Raw genomic sequence first — 18,511 nt, 5'->3', positions numbered from 1 at the left:
TACACTTCTAAATTATGGACGAATAGTGCAGATAAACCTCGTGTAGCTTTGCGCGAAATCCATAACAAACAAACAAACATTTGTTGAAGAGATAAATGGGTATCAAGAGTTACCTTCTCGGTAAATTGACCCGAAATAGCAAAATCGAGATCTTTGAAGAGAATGGAAATTAAATTATCTAATAAATATTTCAGATTATCTAGATTTGTAATACTGTCATTCAAATTATGGTCATTGGATTACATGCAGACGCGATTTTCGTCCCATGCGTGCTAGTCTTTTATACATGCTTTCTAATCTAGTATTACCGTCTTCATATTCTTTCAACTTAATTTGGTTAGCAATGGTATATGTCTATTGGCGGAGACTTTATTGATGACACTTATCCAAGATATCTTGAATAGACTAAATTAGGGTTACGTGCTTAGATTTCTTAGTGTAGGTGTAGGGTTTATTCTACTTTTATTGGTTCTTGTTTTACATTTATTTTTATGATCAGCGACTCTAACCTATTGAACAATACTTTTAGCATGCTTCATCGCGCATTTGTCTATTACAGTGTTGTAGTTTTATATTATTTTCAGCCACTATAATTTAAAATCAGTTTTGTAACATTTGACGTTCAAAGACCCTCGAAAAGGGCGTAACCCGAAACATCTGGTAGAATAGAAACAAAACAACATTTATCTGAAGTTGTATATTGTCTTCCTTGAAAATGGTTTCAATTCTTCAAATCCCCCGAAGGTAAAACGTACAGTCTACGGAGTTACAACGCTAAAATACGAGGTTCGATTCCCCGCGGTGGACAGAACAGATGGCACAAAGCTGCTTTGCTCTTAAATAAACGCTCCACCCTCCAGTAGCACAGCGGTATGTCTGCGGACTTACAACGCTAGAAACCGGGATTTGATACTCGTGGTGGGCAGAGCACAGATAGCCCATTGTATAGCTTTGTGCTTATTTCCAAACAAACAAACTTAAATAAACAAATCAATCCTTCAGGCAGCACTGAAAACTTTAAAATATATTTAAGCCCTTCTTTATAATTCATACTCTCAGTTTGAATTTACCTACTGATTATGTATTATTTTATTACAAGTTACAACTTTTACAGCAAGGACGATTTGTTTTGAAAATGATCGCACCAGTCATCGAAACGTCGTACCTGTTCTAAAAACATATCGTCTTTACTCTAAAAGCTTTCTTTATAATGTCTTTCCTAAACATTATTATTAAACGTGTGTTCGCTGCTCGTTTTATTATGTATTCAGTTATACTGTTACCTTTTAGTTTGTTTTGAATTTCGCGCAAATTCGTTTTTTTTTTCTAAACTCAATTAATAGGTAGTGTTATTTTTGCAGTTAGAATATTATGTACTAACTATTTGATACTTGATGTTTTAACACTAATAATGGAATTTGAAATAATTCTGAAATATCCGTAATTAAAGATGTTTTTTGTTTGGTATTGCTTTGTATCTAATATTTATTATACTATAATCTTAGAGCACTTGTAAAATAACAATACTATTCTGAACATTGTTAAAAACACGTTACGACAGTCTCGAGAAATAAAACATCGATAGTGATTTGATAAGTTAACGTACCTTTTCACATTAGCCAGTTTGGTACAAGCCCTGGTGAAGCTGCAATAATATGTTGAAATAATAATAACAAAGTAGTTTTTCATTATCTGGAGATTTATCGTAAGTTATGTCTTCCTTTTATTGGACGCGGTTTGGCCCTGTATTAGAGTTGTGGATTTCGGAGCTAGCAATCCGTATTCAAATCCTTACGATATCACAACATATTCCACGGGTTTTACGGTGCGGGTGCGTTATAAGACCGGCAGTCAATCCTTTAGCCTGAGTGGTATTGTAATGCAGACTGGCTGCCTTCCTACTGCTCAGTAATTCAAAAGTAGAGATGGCAGCAAATAGTCTTAACAGTTTTGCCATAAATATATTTACTTCTTTATTTTATCAATAAGAAAGAGTTTGTAGAGTTTTATCGTTATAAATCTTCATACTTACCGCTGAGCTAAATGCAAATTTTACGATTTTTCTGCCTTAAAAATCTTTCAAAAACTTTTCGTGCCTACTTTCAATGTATCTGCGTCATGTTTGACAAAACCTGTTTCTAACCAATTATACGACAAAAAATGTTGTGGTACTTATTTTAACAGGTTATCAAAAATATCTCAACCTAGTGTTAATATTTGGTAAGATATGCTTAATGGAAAAATCTTCAGTTTTGCCCTTTAATTAGTTCATAATACACATTTTATTTTGACAACAACATTATCATCTAAGTTTACAATTTCAATTAGATAATCTTTATTTATGGCAATGCCTTTCCCTTAGAACTGTGCTAGAAGGTTAGAAATCTATTTTACTTTGAATAATGCCCCCCAGTGGCACAGCGGTATGTCTGCGGACTTACTACGCTAGAATCCGGGTTTTGATACCCGTGGTGGGCAGAGCACAGGTAGCCCACTATGTAGCTTTGTGCTAAATTAGAAACAAAACAAAAAACTTTGAATAATAAGTCTGAAAACAAAATAATAATTTGGTCAAAGATCATTGAAAAATATTAATAGTTTCGTTTTGAGTTTACTTACTGATTAAGTATTATTTTATTACAAGTTACAGCTTTTATAGTAACTTGTAATAACATAATTGACAAATATTGTTTAGTGGACGACGGCTGAAGATATGATAAACAAAACACTATACTTTTATACTTCTCTTAAAGAAACCATTAATAAAGCAACAGATTCGTGATGTATTTCACTCCAACAGGATTGTTCTTTTTTGCTTCTGATAATGTTTCACTTCAACAGGATTGTTCTTTTTTGTTTCTGATAATGTTTTCACTCCAACAGGATTATTTTCTTCTAAATATAATAAATGACATTAAGAAACATCTTATTTTGAAATATTTAAATTCAATGATGAAAGATGTATTTGATTGCCTAAATAACCTAAAGGATTCTGTTATATGTACTTATTGCTATAAAGTTCATAAGGAATATACCTAAAGCATTTGCTTTACCATCAATCAAACGTAGGGTGTTTCCATCGAACGTTTGAATTCTTTTATTGCTAGAATAGGCTTATAAAGCGTGATGATGAAAGTATGCAAGAGACTAAAGGAATGCTCACAAAATGTAAATATGTAAGTAATGTTATAAAATACTTTCAGAGACATGAAACTAGAGGGTGTTTAATCATGCCAAAGGTTTGTTGAGCAGCTAGATATAAAAGCCTAGAAAAAGACATGTTGAGCTTTCTAACCGTTTTTCATTTCAAATATAATATAATATATTTCAAACTTTCCTTTTATAATCAAATATGTTTAGTGTCGGAAACGTATTATTGAAGAGCTATGAAGTGTTTGTTTCTCAGACGTATTGTTTCAAATATGGTTAGAACATTATGTAGAGTTTATTCATTCTTTTTCGCTAGTTTATATGTATATTCCAACATTGTGATTAATTCATAGTCTGCTGATAATAAAATATTAACACTAAAATCACATTTCAGTTAAGACCACATAACGTATGAGAACAGTAGAAACCAAGTGAATTATGTAACCAGTGAAAAAATATTTAATAAGTTATCAAATAATTTACAAACTGCTACGTTGTACCAAAATATATTTCATCAGTTTGTTTTAACAAAGATAATTTCTGTATTTTTGAAGATAACGCAAAAACATTAAAAATCAGAAAACATTGTATGGCGAACTACTCCTTGGGACTGTAGATAGACTAATGAGTTGATAAAAGTTTGGGAAATTCTAGTTTTTATTTAGAGTGAAGTAGTGTATTTGCACCTATCCAGTCATACATACATACTAGTTGTAAACGTATTTCACGAACTCGTTTAGAATTAAAACATGAAATTTTGTCTTTCTTAGATTTCTTACTAATGTTTTTAATGAACTGATCGAATTATTTTAAAAGACTAAACGGAGAACATTAAAACTATATTTTCTTCCAACGTCCTTTTTTTATCTACCATCATTTCTGTCAATTATCATAACGAAGTATTAGATACTGTGTTAGGTAAGTTCACGATCTGCATCAGTAGAGAAATTAAGAAAAGCTTCTTCTACATAAATTTGTAAAAATATTCAGATAAGAGCATGATCAATAAACTCGTAATTCATTATATAAGTCTTGAGGTAAAATAGAACAGCCTAGAAACAATTATGAAGCAAACAATCCTGTGTTAAAGTTTCTAACTCAAGAGCTCTAGTTTCACATCTGTGTTTTTCCCATGTTATTTGTGCGTACATCGTAATATAATTTTTTTTCTTGAGTCCGCTTTTTTCTTCTTTTTAAAGTACTGGCACGCGATCTAATCTAAATAATACAAGTACTCACCGTATGAAAGTATATTATATTGAATTCTTATTACAATTCTATTAAGTACCTTTTCTATATCAGATCACGCTTTGTAGCATTTTATCAAGCTTATTTGGGGTTTCTCTTCCGAATCTGTTTTATTCAAGCAAGTAAGTAGCAGCTCGACCGAGATAAGGACTTTTATAGCAAAATTAATTTGAAAACACTCTAGATATGACTTTAGAAGGCAAAAGCAAGTCCACTAAAGGTTACCTACTCCAGCAGTCTCTAGTTTTAAACTTATACACTAAAGGTTACCTACTCCAGCAGTCTCTAGTTTTAAACTTATACACTAAAGGTTACCTACTCCAGCAGTCTCTAGTTTTAAACTTATACACTAAAGGTTACCTACTCCAGCAGTCTCTAGTTTTAAACTTATACACTAAAGGTTACCTACTCCAGCAGTCTCTAGTTTTAAACTTATACACCAAAGGAAAGGTAGTTAATCAACGGTTCCCACCGAATAGTGGGATATGATCGACACTCTTATTACGCACACACACACAGCCCCTACAAAATGATGAGCGCGGTTTTGCTTCAATGGGACAGGAGCCACGGACCTTCGGATCTACAGTCCCGCACGCTAACCAACTGGCCACAAACAATAATTATTAAACAATTAACAAAACTCTTTCACTAATATAATGTAACAATAAAATCTGAATTGGAAATAAATTACTTCGTAAAGTTTTCCTCTCACTTTCCATATCTTTCATCATTATAAGAACTTATTAATGCCCACAATGTTGGTGTGTGATTTATGACACACACAAAATATTGAGTATAAAAAATTTTAAACAGAAAACGTAATTACTTACCGTAAAATATTAGATGAAAGATTTAATCGATTGTATTTGCACTGTATATTTTGTGCTGTCACAGATGTGGAGCGGCATTGTGTTTCATCTCCGTAAAGTATTCGTCTTACTCATATGATAAAATTCCACTAGAAAACGATACTACATATTTCTGCTGGTAACAGAGAATTGACGGACGAAATGAATAACACATATTTTGTGAACGTGATTCCATGTATAAGAACGAGTTTCCAGTTGTGATCCTCCCCCACCACACCTAAATTCAAATAATAACTCTCATTCGATATAAGGAACAAATATGATTAAAAAATAAGAATCAGAAGAAACCAGTATGTAATTAAAATATCATCTACTGTCATTCATTGATAAAATGCTATTCGATTCGCTGCGTTTTATATTAATATTTTTTCTCAAGTAGGTGCGAGGATTTTTTTACTTCTCACATCGCATAGTTTGCATATAATAAAAAGCACCAGTCAATTGTGCTCTACCTGTCAGAAACTATATGAAAATTATTTCACTGTAGTGTTCAGACGATCATGAATACAGATAAATAAAACTAATTAAAAGTTTAACGAAGGTAAACATATAAAAGTCAGCAGTCTAAACTTAAAGTATATAGATAACGAAATACGTATGTTAATATCCAGCTAACATATGCTTTTAAAAAGTTTAAAAGGTCTAGTTTTATAGCCTTTACATATATATGTATATTCTATTTTTAAATGAAATACTACTGATCTTAAAAAATAAGAAATATTCCATTACTAAAGCTAAATACTTACTGAAAAAAATTTCTCTAGACAAAGTTAACTTCTCTTATTCATGTGTAATAGTTTGGAGAATATATTTCGTCTACCGCAGGTAAAGGACCCTTAAAATTGGATACGACCTTTTGTCTACTACATGTAGAGGCCCCTTAAAACTGGATACGACCTTTGGTCTACCATAGGTAGAGGCCCCTTAAAACTGGAAACAATCTTCTGTTTACCACAGGTAAAATTACGTCTGTTAAACCTGGAAACTACCTTCTGTTTACCACAGGTAAATGAAGCCTGTTAAAACTGGAAAATATCGTCTGTTTATTACAGGTAATTGAAGCCTGTTAAAACTGGAAATGACCTTTCGACTATCAAAGGTAGAAAAGGCCAGTTAAAACTGGAAAATACTTTTAGAACTATTATACATGAAAAAGTTTGTAATAGTCGGTTTGACAAGCCTTGAAAAAAAAAAGCAAATCTACAAGTGTTTATAATAAGTTTTTTGCTTGTTTCTGTATACACCTTTACGCTTTTCTCAGTCATAAACCCAAGTATTAGCACAAGAAAGGATAATTTTGATTTATCTCTGATAGACTGAGCTAGTTGCAAGTGGAGTTAACGTTTCGAATTACTACACGTGAAGGAAGCTATTTACCACTTCTTGTTTGTTTTGAATGATACTTAATACGCTCTTCTTGATATATTATGTCCTCAGTTCCAGTAGAATTAAAACAGCGATAAAGAATACGTTTCGTAGCTATCAAATCAGCTTTTTCTAAAAGATCTGATGCACGCAGAATAAAATAAAGTTGCATCACTGTAAAAAAAAAAAAATCGATTCTTGTAATAGTAAACAACAGAAATCCTTGATAATTCAGAACAGTTTTAAAGACGTAGTTGTTAAACTTTGACTGAATTGGATAAAAGTATTTTAATTTTATTATATAATAATTCAATTAAATTAAGTTAAAACATTAATTAATGGACAAAATGTATTCCAAAAGATTGCCCCCCCCCCATTTGGGACAGCGGTAAGTTTACGGACTTACAACGATAAAATCTGGGGGTTATATTCTCGTGACGGGCACAGTAAATAGCCCAATGACGATTTGCTATAAAACAAACCCAGATATTGTTTTTGAATAAATATTTAGAAATTTAAGTGTTTGTTAGAGTATTTCCTTCCTTTATCAACAACTTTTTAAGATCATTCGATTTTATTAAGTATGATTCTGTATTCCATAAAAAGTTACATTTGTTCATGTATGTTGCGTAGATAAAAATGATAATCTTCGTCTTACGAGTTGAAAATTCTTTGTTATTTTAGACAGAACAGCTGACGTTTCTATGGATTCTCTTCGTCATGATCGTTTTGGGAAACGGGTGTGTTTTGGTGGCGCTGTTGTTGTCTAGCAACAGGAAATCCCGGATGAACTTCTTCATAATGCACCTGGCCATAGCAGGTGAGGCTTGAGTTAATGAATAAGCTACATTTGGCTGAACTGTCGAACGATAAGATGATGACGGCTCATTATTATATATCATTTTAGAGTTATTAGTCTCAGAAATGGCACAGACACTAGGTCCATAAATATGTCACGCTTTTTAACATGTTTAATATAAAGCACACCTCAGAATAACTGAAGTTAGTGATATGTTAGTTTAATCTTTGTCTTTAATGTCATGTGTGTTTTTAGATGAAACTGAAATACTCTTCTTAACATATTCGTCTTTTTATTACAACTTAGAAGATTAGCCAAACAGTATGATATAATACATTCTAAATTAAAATCAACTCGAAAAAGCTAATCAAACTTAAATAACAATAGTTCTATATACAACTTTAAAAACGTTTATGATTGTATTTTCACATCGCTGAATTTAGTACTGTTAAGACCTTATACACAATAAGTATATAAAATTTAACTCGAATGTATATCTCAATAAATTTACAAATATTCCACAGTGGGACACCGGTAAGTCTACGGACTTGCAACGCTAAGATCCGTTGTTCAAATGCCCACGATGAACACAGCAGATAGCCCAGTGTGGCTTTGCTATAAAACAAACAAGCACAATGTACATATATAGTACGTTACACCCATTTTCATCAGTATGTGTGTGTGTGTGTTAAAGTGTAAAATTTTCATTACAAGAAAAACTTTATTTCAGGACTTGTTAGATAATACACATTCACACACACGTATATATATATATATATATATAAAGTAAGCCGAGTCGTCTCTATCCTCTGATATTCTTGTAGCTTTCACTATCTACATTCCCAAATGGCTTCTTATCTCGTCACTCCACCTTATGACTGGTCTTCCTGTTTCCCTCAACACTTCATTCCGTGATGTTTTTCTCCAAGCAGGTTCCGTCTCTCGCGATGTGTTCAAATTATGACAGTTTCTTATTAATGATATCTTCCAACGATCTTTTTTCACAACCCATTTTCTTCAGAACCTATTTATCAATTTGTCCTCTCAGTCCACGATACTCTCTTGACTTTCCTTTAAAGAGTAGATGAGATCCTAGTAAGCCAGCGACCATCCTCAGTTGATAAGGACCTGGGAACCCCACCGTATTATCTATCTCACGGAATCACTGTGAACCAGGAACAAAACTGTTAAATAATGAGTAGTAGTAGTTTTTTCAGGTTTATTTCTATTGTTGACAATACTATTGTTGACAGAACATGTATTATATTTGCTAAAAATTATTTTCATAATTTATCCACTTCGCGGAAAAGTTTCCATGTCTCGTGCAACCAAGTACAGAATTACAACAAAAGATACGATGGTTTCACTCAAAAAAAAACTGATAGATCATATTAGATTTTGTATCTTTTCACGAACCAAAAGTACTCAAATAAGAACAAAATGTCTGACTTTAAAACAAAAGATACCTGAGAAATATAGTGGTGTTTTTTTTCCCCAGTATGAATGAAACAAAAAACATCTGCACTTCACACTTCTAATGCGAAAATGATTATAGGGGCTACCGCGTCTCTCTCTCTCCCTTCTCCCCAAATAAAATGGGATTTACTTCATAACAAATAAAATCTCTAAGTACTTTTTCATTCTTAAGGTTAAAATATGTTTATAAATTAACCACTGTTCAATTTCTTTTGAAATATTTTTAATCAAGATATAAAAGCTAATTAGCATATTTTATTGTAGTTAAGTTTCTTTATATCAGTTAAAAATTATACTTTCTTGTTGTTTGTTTGAAGTTAAGCACAAACTACACAATAGGTTATCTGTGCTCTGCTCACCACGGATATCGAAACCCGGTTTTTAGCGTTGTAAGTTCGCATACATATCGCTGTGCCACTGGGGGCTACTTTCTTGAATTATATAAAAAGAAAACTAATAATTGGCTCTTCTCTATCCTAGCTTTACTAAATATTTTCCAACCTATTCTGTGAAATAAACAAACATAGTTTCCATAAAATAGCTGTCTGCATAGTTATAGTTTTAGATTTATTTAGAAAGCAGGTGTTTCTTCTTGTATTACACTCGAGTATATGATTGATAGAAACATTTAGTTGTTAATTTTCGTTTTGTTCTTTACTCTTTAGCTTCATTAATATTATATTTCATTATGAAAATTAGACCATCAGTGCACTTAGAAATTAGAGCAACCGGATAATATCTATAGCGTTATAGCACGTTTCTGCTTGTCTTCCATAAATACTCAAAGTTAATTAACTCCCCTAGTGTATTATCTACCAAATGGGCTATTCTGTCAATATATTGTAGAATCATTAGAATTTAAAGCATATTTTTTGGTTAATATATGTTTATCTTATACGAAATATCTTACTTATAAACACAACAGTATGTTTGAAAAACATTTTTTAATGTTCAGACGCATCAGGTGTTTAATACCTCTGAGCTAAGTGTGTAACGTGCAACAAAAGTTTTGTCTCAATTCCCAAGAACATCCAATAATAGCGTATAAAACTAGATTTGTACTTAAGTTTCTGACGTAAAAATACAAAATAATAATAACAATAACCTCCGTAATATTCCCATGCAAGGATTGTCACGGTTTGATATTACACATAGAATCATTCATACAATTAATATGTGAACAGTTAGACTGTGAAACCTGAGAACACCGGTTATCAGTTTAAACGATTGTCTTTGTGTTCTATGATTTATAAGTAGCATGTAAGACTTAGCTACAAATTTAAAATAAACAGCATCTGCTCTACTAGCATCATTATAGGTAATTTTCAATGCGATGTGAATTAAAATATTTCTTTGCACTTAATAGAACATTTTCGCATAGACGTTTATGGTTTTCATAGAGCCTTAGAAGATGTACATATATCTGGTAAATTCCGCGTTGTTTGAACATGAAAATGTAATATTTTTCAACATTTTAGTAAATAAAATAACCAAATTTCTATATGAATTATTTGAAAAAAGTAAAAAAACAGTGAGAAGGTACATAGCTGGACCCTGGTCACAGTTTATCAGTATAAAAATTGGAGGAATTTTTAACAATACAATTTCGCCATTTGGTGAGATTTACGTAAATCACACCCCACTTTATGTACTCCTGTCAATATTGAGAGTTGGAGTTGACCACACTTACAGTTCAACAGTCCATAATAATAATAATTTAGTAAATAAGTTCTATATCAATGATACTGGTGTGATATCAAAAAAATTAAAATGAAGCCAGATAAGGAGAGAATTTGGTAGGAGCTCTATTACGATATTGTAATCATGTATCTGGACATAGCGCAGATAGCCCAATGTGTAACTTTGTGCTTAACAGCAACAAAACCAGTAATGTATCACTTATAAAGGCTAAAATTTCTGTTATATAAGAGATAAAGGACTACACGCTGGTTACTTAACTACTTTGTTTACTTTCCTTTCCCGGTATGTCATTAACACCATATCGCTCTCTTATCTTTTATCGTTCCTACATGAACATAAGTTACTTAGATTTCCATTATTTTCTCGCTTTATGTTGGTATTCTTTGTTAGATTCAAATGCACTGAAAATCGTCGCCTCTTGTGGAACAATTCTATTAAACAGTCAACTTATTATTGATAAACTAGATGGTTTGTTTGTTTGTTTGTTATGGATTTCGCGCAAAGCGACACGAGGGCTATCTGCGCTACCGTCCATAAGTTAGCAGTGTAAGACTAGAGGGAAGGCAGCTAGTCATCACCACACACCGCCAACTCTTAGACAACTCTTTTACCAACGAATAGGGGGATTGACCGTCACTTTATCCCAAGTATTTCATGCAGTTCACCTTCCCATGTAAACTCTCTGTAATACTTATAATAAATAGGGACAACAATATTACTTATATGAATTAATGTATATTAAATTTAATAACAATGTACTAAATAAGCATTTACTTATTATCTCTAATGTAACTCCCTCACTGAACACTTATAACGATAAAATCCAGGTTTCGATACCTGTGGTTGGCACAGCACAGATAGCCCATTGTGCCACTTTGTTCTTAACAACAAGCAAAAATTAACGTAAATATTGATATATATTTCACACACACTCACGAAACACTTAAGATACAGCTAATTACAAATACTGCGCGTTATAAGATGCTTATATATATCTTAAGCATCATCAGCACAGATGTAAAAAAACGCACAGCTTCACACTTTATAATAATAATAAAACATCCATTCCTAACTTTGTAGTTAAATGAACTGTTTTTCCAATCTCTTGGGCGAAGCGTGGCCCTGTGGTTAGTGCGATGGACTATGGATTTATTGGTCCATCAGTCGAGTTCCGTTAAAGGCGAAAAACACCGCGTTTTGGGGCCGTGACAAACCCAAAAGAGTGACGGTCAAATCCCACTATTCGATCAGACACGAGTAGTCCAGGTGTTGACAGTGGGTGTTGTTGACTAGCTGCCTTCCCTCTGATCTATCATTTGAAAATTAGGAACGGCTTGCCACTTTGCTCGAAATCCAACAAAACAAACCTAGTTAATTATATGTAAAGGATAACTACACTTATTGATCAAAAACAAAGTAATCTACATATAAATGTTCAACTGAAATCATACAATGAAAATTAAAAACAAAAGTAAGTCCATGATTTGTATTAATGATAAATGGGAATAAAAGTACAAGTCATGAAAGTATAAACTTATTCTTAAAGCTGGAAAAAGGAGGAAGAATTAAACTCAAATAAAAGAAACAAACATAACAGAAAGACGTGTTTTGATAGTGGCTCTGCAAGGGTTAAAAGGCTTAACCCTTTTCAAGAGACAACTCGATGTAAATCTATTTTTATGGTACTTGTTTGTTCATCTTTTAAAAATGGTTATCCGCAAAAATATTCAACGTGTCTAATACCTTTATTTCTAGCTTAACATGTTTTATAATTTTCACTTATTTATATTTGAGTTGTACTTTATAGAGTGAGTTACCGTTTAATTTCATCGACCCATTCGAAATATCTCTAGTAATAAAGAGGCTACAGACATCGTCTAGTCATCAAATCTCATAATGTCAAGCTATTTTACAACAGCTTGAGAGGAATAGTATAATATCAGAAAATGTTTTATCGTAATAACAAGCGTATTTTGCTTACAGTGTGTAAACACAATCACCTAAATATGGCTGAATGCGCTCAAAATGACAAATATTTACATAAATGCACATTTATATAAACCGCCCCCTGCTGTAAAGATACATGCACAAGTACTACACCTGTTGTAAACACACAGCTACTATTGTCAAGCGCTTAATAAGCACACAGAATTACCGTGTATGGTAGAAACCCAGATATCATACACTGTGTAAATAGATGCACTTTAGAAACATGTCGGTAGGTTAAAAGAACATAAGTGTGTGTGCGCGAAACAGCTATTCGTATTATGAACATGAAAAATCAACAACAAAAACATTGCAAACATTAGAGTTCATAGATGAGGGAACTCCACACATAAACGTACGAGTAAACAAACCATTGAAAAGACTATAAACATGCAGATTAAAGTTACCCGCACATTTCAGATATACGGGCAAATCAATAAAAAAAAAAAGTAGAAATGTACAGGTTTCCACACACTGGGAACACAGAGAAGAAACTGTTCGTACAGTATGAAAACAAAAGTAAAATGACTGTATAGAACGTATACAATAGATAAAAATGTCCCTAAAATTAATAACGAGTAGATTAAACCGCTTAATGTAATATAAATACATATATAAATAAAAGCGTTATACACTGTAGAAATGCAGAACAGAGGTATATAGTGTTGAAGCATACAGATAAAAGAGAGAGAGTATACATAGTTTATTTTTTATTTCTTAACACACACACACACACACGTATATATATATATATATATCAACGGTAAGTTTCTAGGTTTATGAAGCTAAAAATGAGGTTTCGATACCGGTGGTGGGCAGAGTACAAATAGCCTAATGTATAGATTTGTGCTTAATAAAACAGAAGTAGCCGCTGTTCATTATACTGATTTATTTTACTGGTTATACCAAAATATATGGCAAACGATACTTTTCTTCTTGTTAAAGGATCACGTAAATCTTTTCTATTTTTTATTGGTATCATTGATCGATAAATAAGATACAGAAGCAGCTTAAAAAGTAGAGAGAGCGTCGCCTAGGAAAACCTTGATCTTCATAACATGGAAAAATTAATTAAACATGACATTAACTGGAATAGAAAAATTAATCTACATAAAACATATCTATTTGATATTAATGGTTAAATTAACTTTAAAACGTGACATTAATATTACATCCTGCTCTCCTATATAAGTAACAAGAGAGAGATGAGATACATTTCAAACTTCAATTATTTACTACTGTGTTTTTAACAAAGATAAAAACACATGTCGTGAAGAGAAAAGGTTAAATAGTCTGTGAACATTAATTTGGTGCCTGTAATTGAGTAAATGTGTATCCAATAATAATTACCTTAATAATAATATTTTATCATGTTGTAAATATACATAGAAATCAAGTATAACCTTCAATTTAGAACTTTTTATCTTCCTGCTCCAATTACTTGTCTAAACTCCAAAGAGAAAATTTATTTTATTCAAATGTAATTTTCTTTTCCTTTAAAAGAAGTAAATTTTTCAAAAGATCGTAACTCGTCCACATAAGTAAACTGTAATTTAGAATGATTAAGCAGCTGAAAATCAGCAGGGGATGGCACTAAGTAATTACATTACTTTCATCATTTCTTTATTCAATTAATTATTTTTTGTTACTCTTTACAACAAATCGTAGATGAATAGATATGAGTGTCTATTTTTCGTTCAGATATACACTGCCTTGCCAAAAATATCCGAACACTTTCGAACATGAACCACCTAACATGCTTTAGCAAACGCCTCGGTGAATGAAAGCAGTTAGGTAGATTAGTAATGTCGAGGTATCTGTGAGATGCCAAAACATTCCAAATTATGTGTATTTGTGAAAGGACAGATAATAATCTGCTGAAAATGTTAAAAAATCGATGCTGGAAATAATAGTAACATTTTGTTACGTATAATATGCTGTATATGAAATTGTTCTATTCAATTAGGAGCTTGAAAATGTATCATTATATCTGCGGACTTACAACGCTAGAAACCGGGTTTCGATATCCGTGGTGAGCAGAATACAGATAGCCCTTTGTGTAGCTTTGTGCTTAACTTCAAACAAACAAACAAAATGTATCATCTATATTCGGTTATACCTAAAAGTATTATTAGAATGTAACAAAAGTTCACCGATAAAATTAGGAAAAAAAATGTCAGAATCATCTTACTGCATCCAGTATAGTTAGGATTTCTGTTTACCGGTGCTTTTTAAATCGATTTTTATTTTTAGCTATTTTATGGTTTTATTTAAATATCCTAAATTTGGTGTTTATCGCGGTTTTCATTTTCAATTAAAAATTATTTAATGTACTTATAATAGCATACAGAAAAGTAGGCACGTTTCATCGACGATCTACAGCAAAAAAAAGTCAAACTAAGTCCCAAATTTCTTGTTTTTAAAATATATTTTTTTATTTATTGTTATAAAAGTAACTAAAACGTAAAATATTAGAAACGTATTAGGTTAGATAAGGTTAGCTTAGCTAAGATTATGAAAAAATTAATCATACACGTGCCCGTATGGAAAGGGTTCAGAGCACAGTGATTAGGGAAGGTGGAGGACATTAATATAAGCTGAATAATCATTTCCGGTGTTTATTAGAAAACACCAAGTTAATTTTTTTTTATATCGGGAATGTTTTATTGATGTTTATCGCTTAAAACCAACAATCAGAAGCCATAAGTATGGCCATATCTGAATGGGCACCATCTGTTAGACCTGCTTAACATGTTGTCCATACATGTATTTACTTTAGAAAGACCAGGAAAATAAAACATACATCACACGACTCGGCATGGAATGGCCTACTCAAAGCTCTTAACCTTCTTAATATTATAAGGACATCCAGGATATATTTATTCAAAAGGACATCTTCATCTGATCAATACTTTAAAATATCAATGGGGACTAACTTTACCAAACAGAACATGTCAAAATCTGTTTGAGCGCGGACTTGACAGAACAGCCGCAGTTATGATAATATAATAATGTATGTTTTCAAGCAGTAACAACAAAAACTTTCTTCTTCGAATGCAAGTCCAACTATTTGTATTAGTTACTGCATTTTGGATTTGAAGTTCAAATATGGAGTTTAACTATTTAAATATGAAATTGTAAATGTGCATAGAGCACACTAAAAGACATTTTGTAAACATTTATTATTTCATGAATATCTAGACATAGAAAATGTAAATAGAGGAAGATCCAATGATAAATACTTTTGTATTGAGATTTTTTGATTATTTCGAATGTGTTATAGTGTTATAAAACTTATATCGTTCATATACATGCACATATATTTATGTTAGAATACTCCAGCCTCTATTTCGATGTCGTCCTTCGTGGATTCACTCACAAATTGGTGAATGAATGTTTTAAATTCCGAGGAAAACTAACAGACAAAAACAGAATATATAAGGTAGTTAACTTAGTTATCTATACCGTACCAGTGTATTAGCTATTCATGTACTTAAGAAGTTAAATCGTTTTGTATGTGTTTGTCGCTAATTTCCTCGTAAAATTAGAAACGTGATTGATTGCTCAGGAACTTTTACGTTTGTGATATGCAGACATGTCATAAATTTTCTTGCTTGCTTCAGTGATATAGACATTTAAAAATTTTTCGTTTATCTAGCTTATATGTAGTTTTAGTATAACACACGTGGTCTAGAATGCCACTGAGATTGTTTTGGTTGTTTTGTTTCTTTATTTTCTATGGTACATAGTGTGTGCCCCCCCCCCAGTCGCACAGCGGTATGTCTGCGGACTTACAACGCTATAAACCGGGTTTCGATACCACTGTAATATATTTGCTGGCCGAATTGCCTTTGTTTAAGTACAACTGACCAAAGCTGAGGGGAATAAAAGTCGCAAAGTCTAAGTACAACTGACCAAAGCTGAAAAGAATAAAAGTCACAAGGTCTAAGTACAACTGACCAATGTTGAGGAGAATAAAGATCACTAAGTGGGGTTGTCGACTTGACAAAGAAAACAAGTTTACATGTTGAATTAAGGCCCGCTTCTTCTAGGAAATTATCAAGTAAGATTGCTTTTAAGAAAATATATTTTTTTAGTTCTATTGATATTAATCCTGAGAGAGAGAGAAAGCCGTGGAGCTAAGCCTAGCCTAGCAGAAAGGACTCACATTCCGTCTGTGTGTATGTTCAAACACTGTTTTCTGGTTATTTATCGCAATAAATATTTTGTTCTTTTACTTACATTTTGTCCATGCTCGTTATTTCACACTTAATTATCTATTACAGAACACTTTCGTTATTTGTTTATCGAGCCTGTTCTTATTTGTGGGTCTGCCTTAGACTTGTAAGGAAATCTGTTTTACCTGAAAATTCCAGCTGTTTAGTAACACAAACTGTTTACCAGTTTTAGTGGTGCATTAAAAAACACAAAAAATGGGATAACTATTATTAATATTGATTCGTGAACTGTTCAAGTTTGACCTTTGAAACTAATTTGAACCATTATTTAGTGAGTTAAGTGATCTCTAATCAGTAAAAGGGATAGGTGTGGCCTGACATTTAGTTTGACCAGACTGTGATTTCGAAGGTTATTTTCTTCGCGTCTCGTTGCTGTGAAAATGTGCTCCGTACTTTACGTCCGTTGGTACATTATAAAAATGAAGGTGGAGAAGACCAAATCTCACAATTCAGTAGGATAAGAGTTGTTGGCGGGTGCTATTGACTACCTACCTTCCCTCTAGTCTATTATCATAAAATTAGTGGCGATTATATTCTGATGACCCTTCCTGTAGCTTTGCGCCCAAAGTTTGAAATGAAACTAATCAATGACTTATAAGAACGATAAGCTTCAGCAGTTAATACTTTACTTTAATCTGGATGTAGTCGGCAATTTATATAACCAAGAAGGTAACTTGAAGTCCCTTGTCTTAGTGAGGGAAACATGCCGAAGTCATTAATTGTTATATATTCATAGTAAAGCTAATTAGATGAGCAGTCAGTTTTAACATTTAATGATATGTTTAAACTGATTGAAGTCGGCAATTTATAAAACCAAGGAGGTAACTCGAAGTCCCTTGTCTTAGTGAAGGAAACATGCCGAAGTCATTAATTGTTATATATTCATAGTAAAGCTAATTAGATGAGCAGTCAGTTTTAACATTTAATGATATGTTTAAACTGATTGAAGTCGGCAATTTATAAAACCAAGGAGGTAACTCGAAGTCCCTTGTCTCAGTGAAGGAAACAGGCTGAAGTCGTTAATTGTTATATATTCATAGTAAAGCTAATTAGATTACTACAAGGGAACTAACACCAATGTTTCCTCTTCACTTTTCATTTTCACCTTCTCAGTAAGATATTTACCACCGTGTAGAATATGCTACTTCGTATCCTCCAAAAACGCCTTTTAATAATGACTCAGTACAGTGAATCATAGATGCTGCCTGTTATATAATGTAATTCAGAGATTCGGGTATGTCTAACAGCTACGTTTGCAACTATCGAGAATCTGAATGTTTTCTCATAATGGTAATAATATCTGATAATAAAAAGTCTCTTATTGTATATATATATATATGCATAAACATTTGAAAGTTTTTAGGTCTGGCATACAAGGAAGAAATTTCGCTTGGTAAATAACCTGATTTATTGTGGTCTCCTCACCATGTTCTAAGAAAAATCCAATGAATGACATTTTTTGATATTAGCAATAACTTTAATATTTAACCTCATTACTTGCAAGAGTATGGAAGGTATGGATAGTTAAAGTCTCATAAAACAATATTTTGGAGAATAAAATATGTCCTGCTTGAACTAGATAAAATTAGATGATCCTAGATAAAACTAGATAATATTAATTCATTTTTAAAAGACATCTCAAAGAACTGGTCAAACCGTTTTGTTTTCTACCTTGAGTC

At 32.2% G+C, this 18,511-nt stretch overlaps 1 protein-coding gene across 1 annotated transcript in view; it reads left to right on the top strand.

Moving 5' to 3' along the window:
• Positions 1–18,511, top strand: part of LOC106461185 (cardioacceleratory peptide receptor-like) — a 93,962-nt gene that overhangs the window by 52,982 nt on the left and 22,469 nt on the right. The window contains exon 2 of the mRNA XM_013920984.2: positions 7,317–7,452. Within this exon, the coding sequence (XP_013776438.2) occupies positions 7,317–7,452 (136 nt within the window). The remainder of the gene's footprint in view (positions 1–7,316; positions 7,453–18,511) is intronic.

The sequence above is a fragment of the Limulus polyphemus genome, unplaced genomic scaffold, assembly GCF_000517525.1.
Source record: "Limulus polyphemus unplaced genomic scaffold, Limulus_polyphemus-2.1.2 Scaffold37, whole genome shotgun sequence".
In the NCBI taxonomy this organism is placed as follows: Eukaryota; Metazoa; Arthropoda; class Merostomata; order Xiphosura; family Limulidae; genus Limulus; species Limulus polyphemus.
The sequence above is the reverse complement of the archived record's forward strand: the minus strand, read 5'-3'. Positions and strand labels throughout refer to the sequence as shown.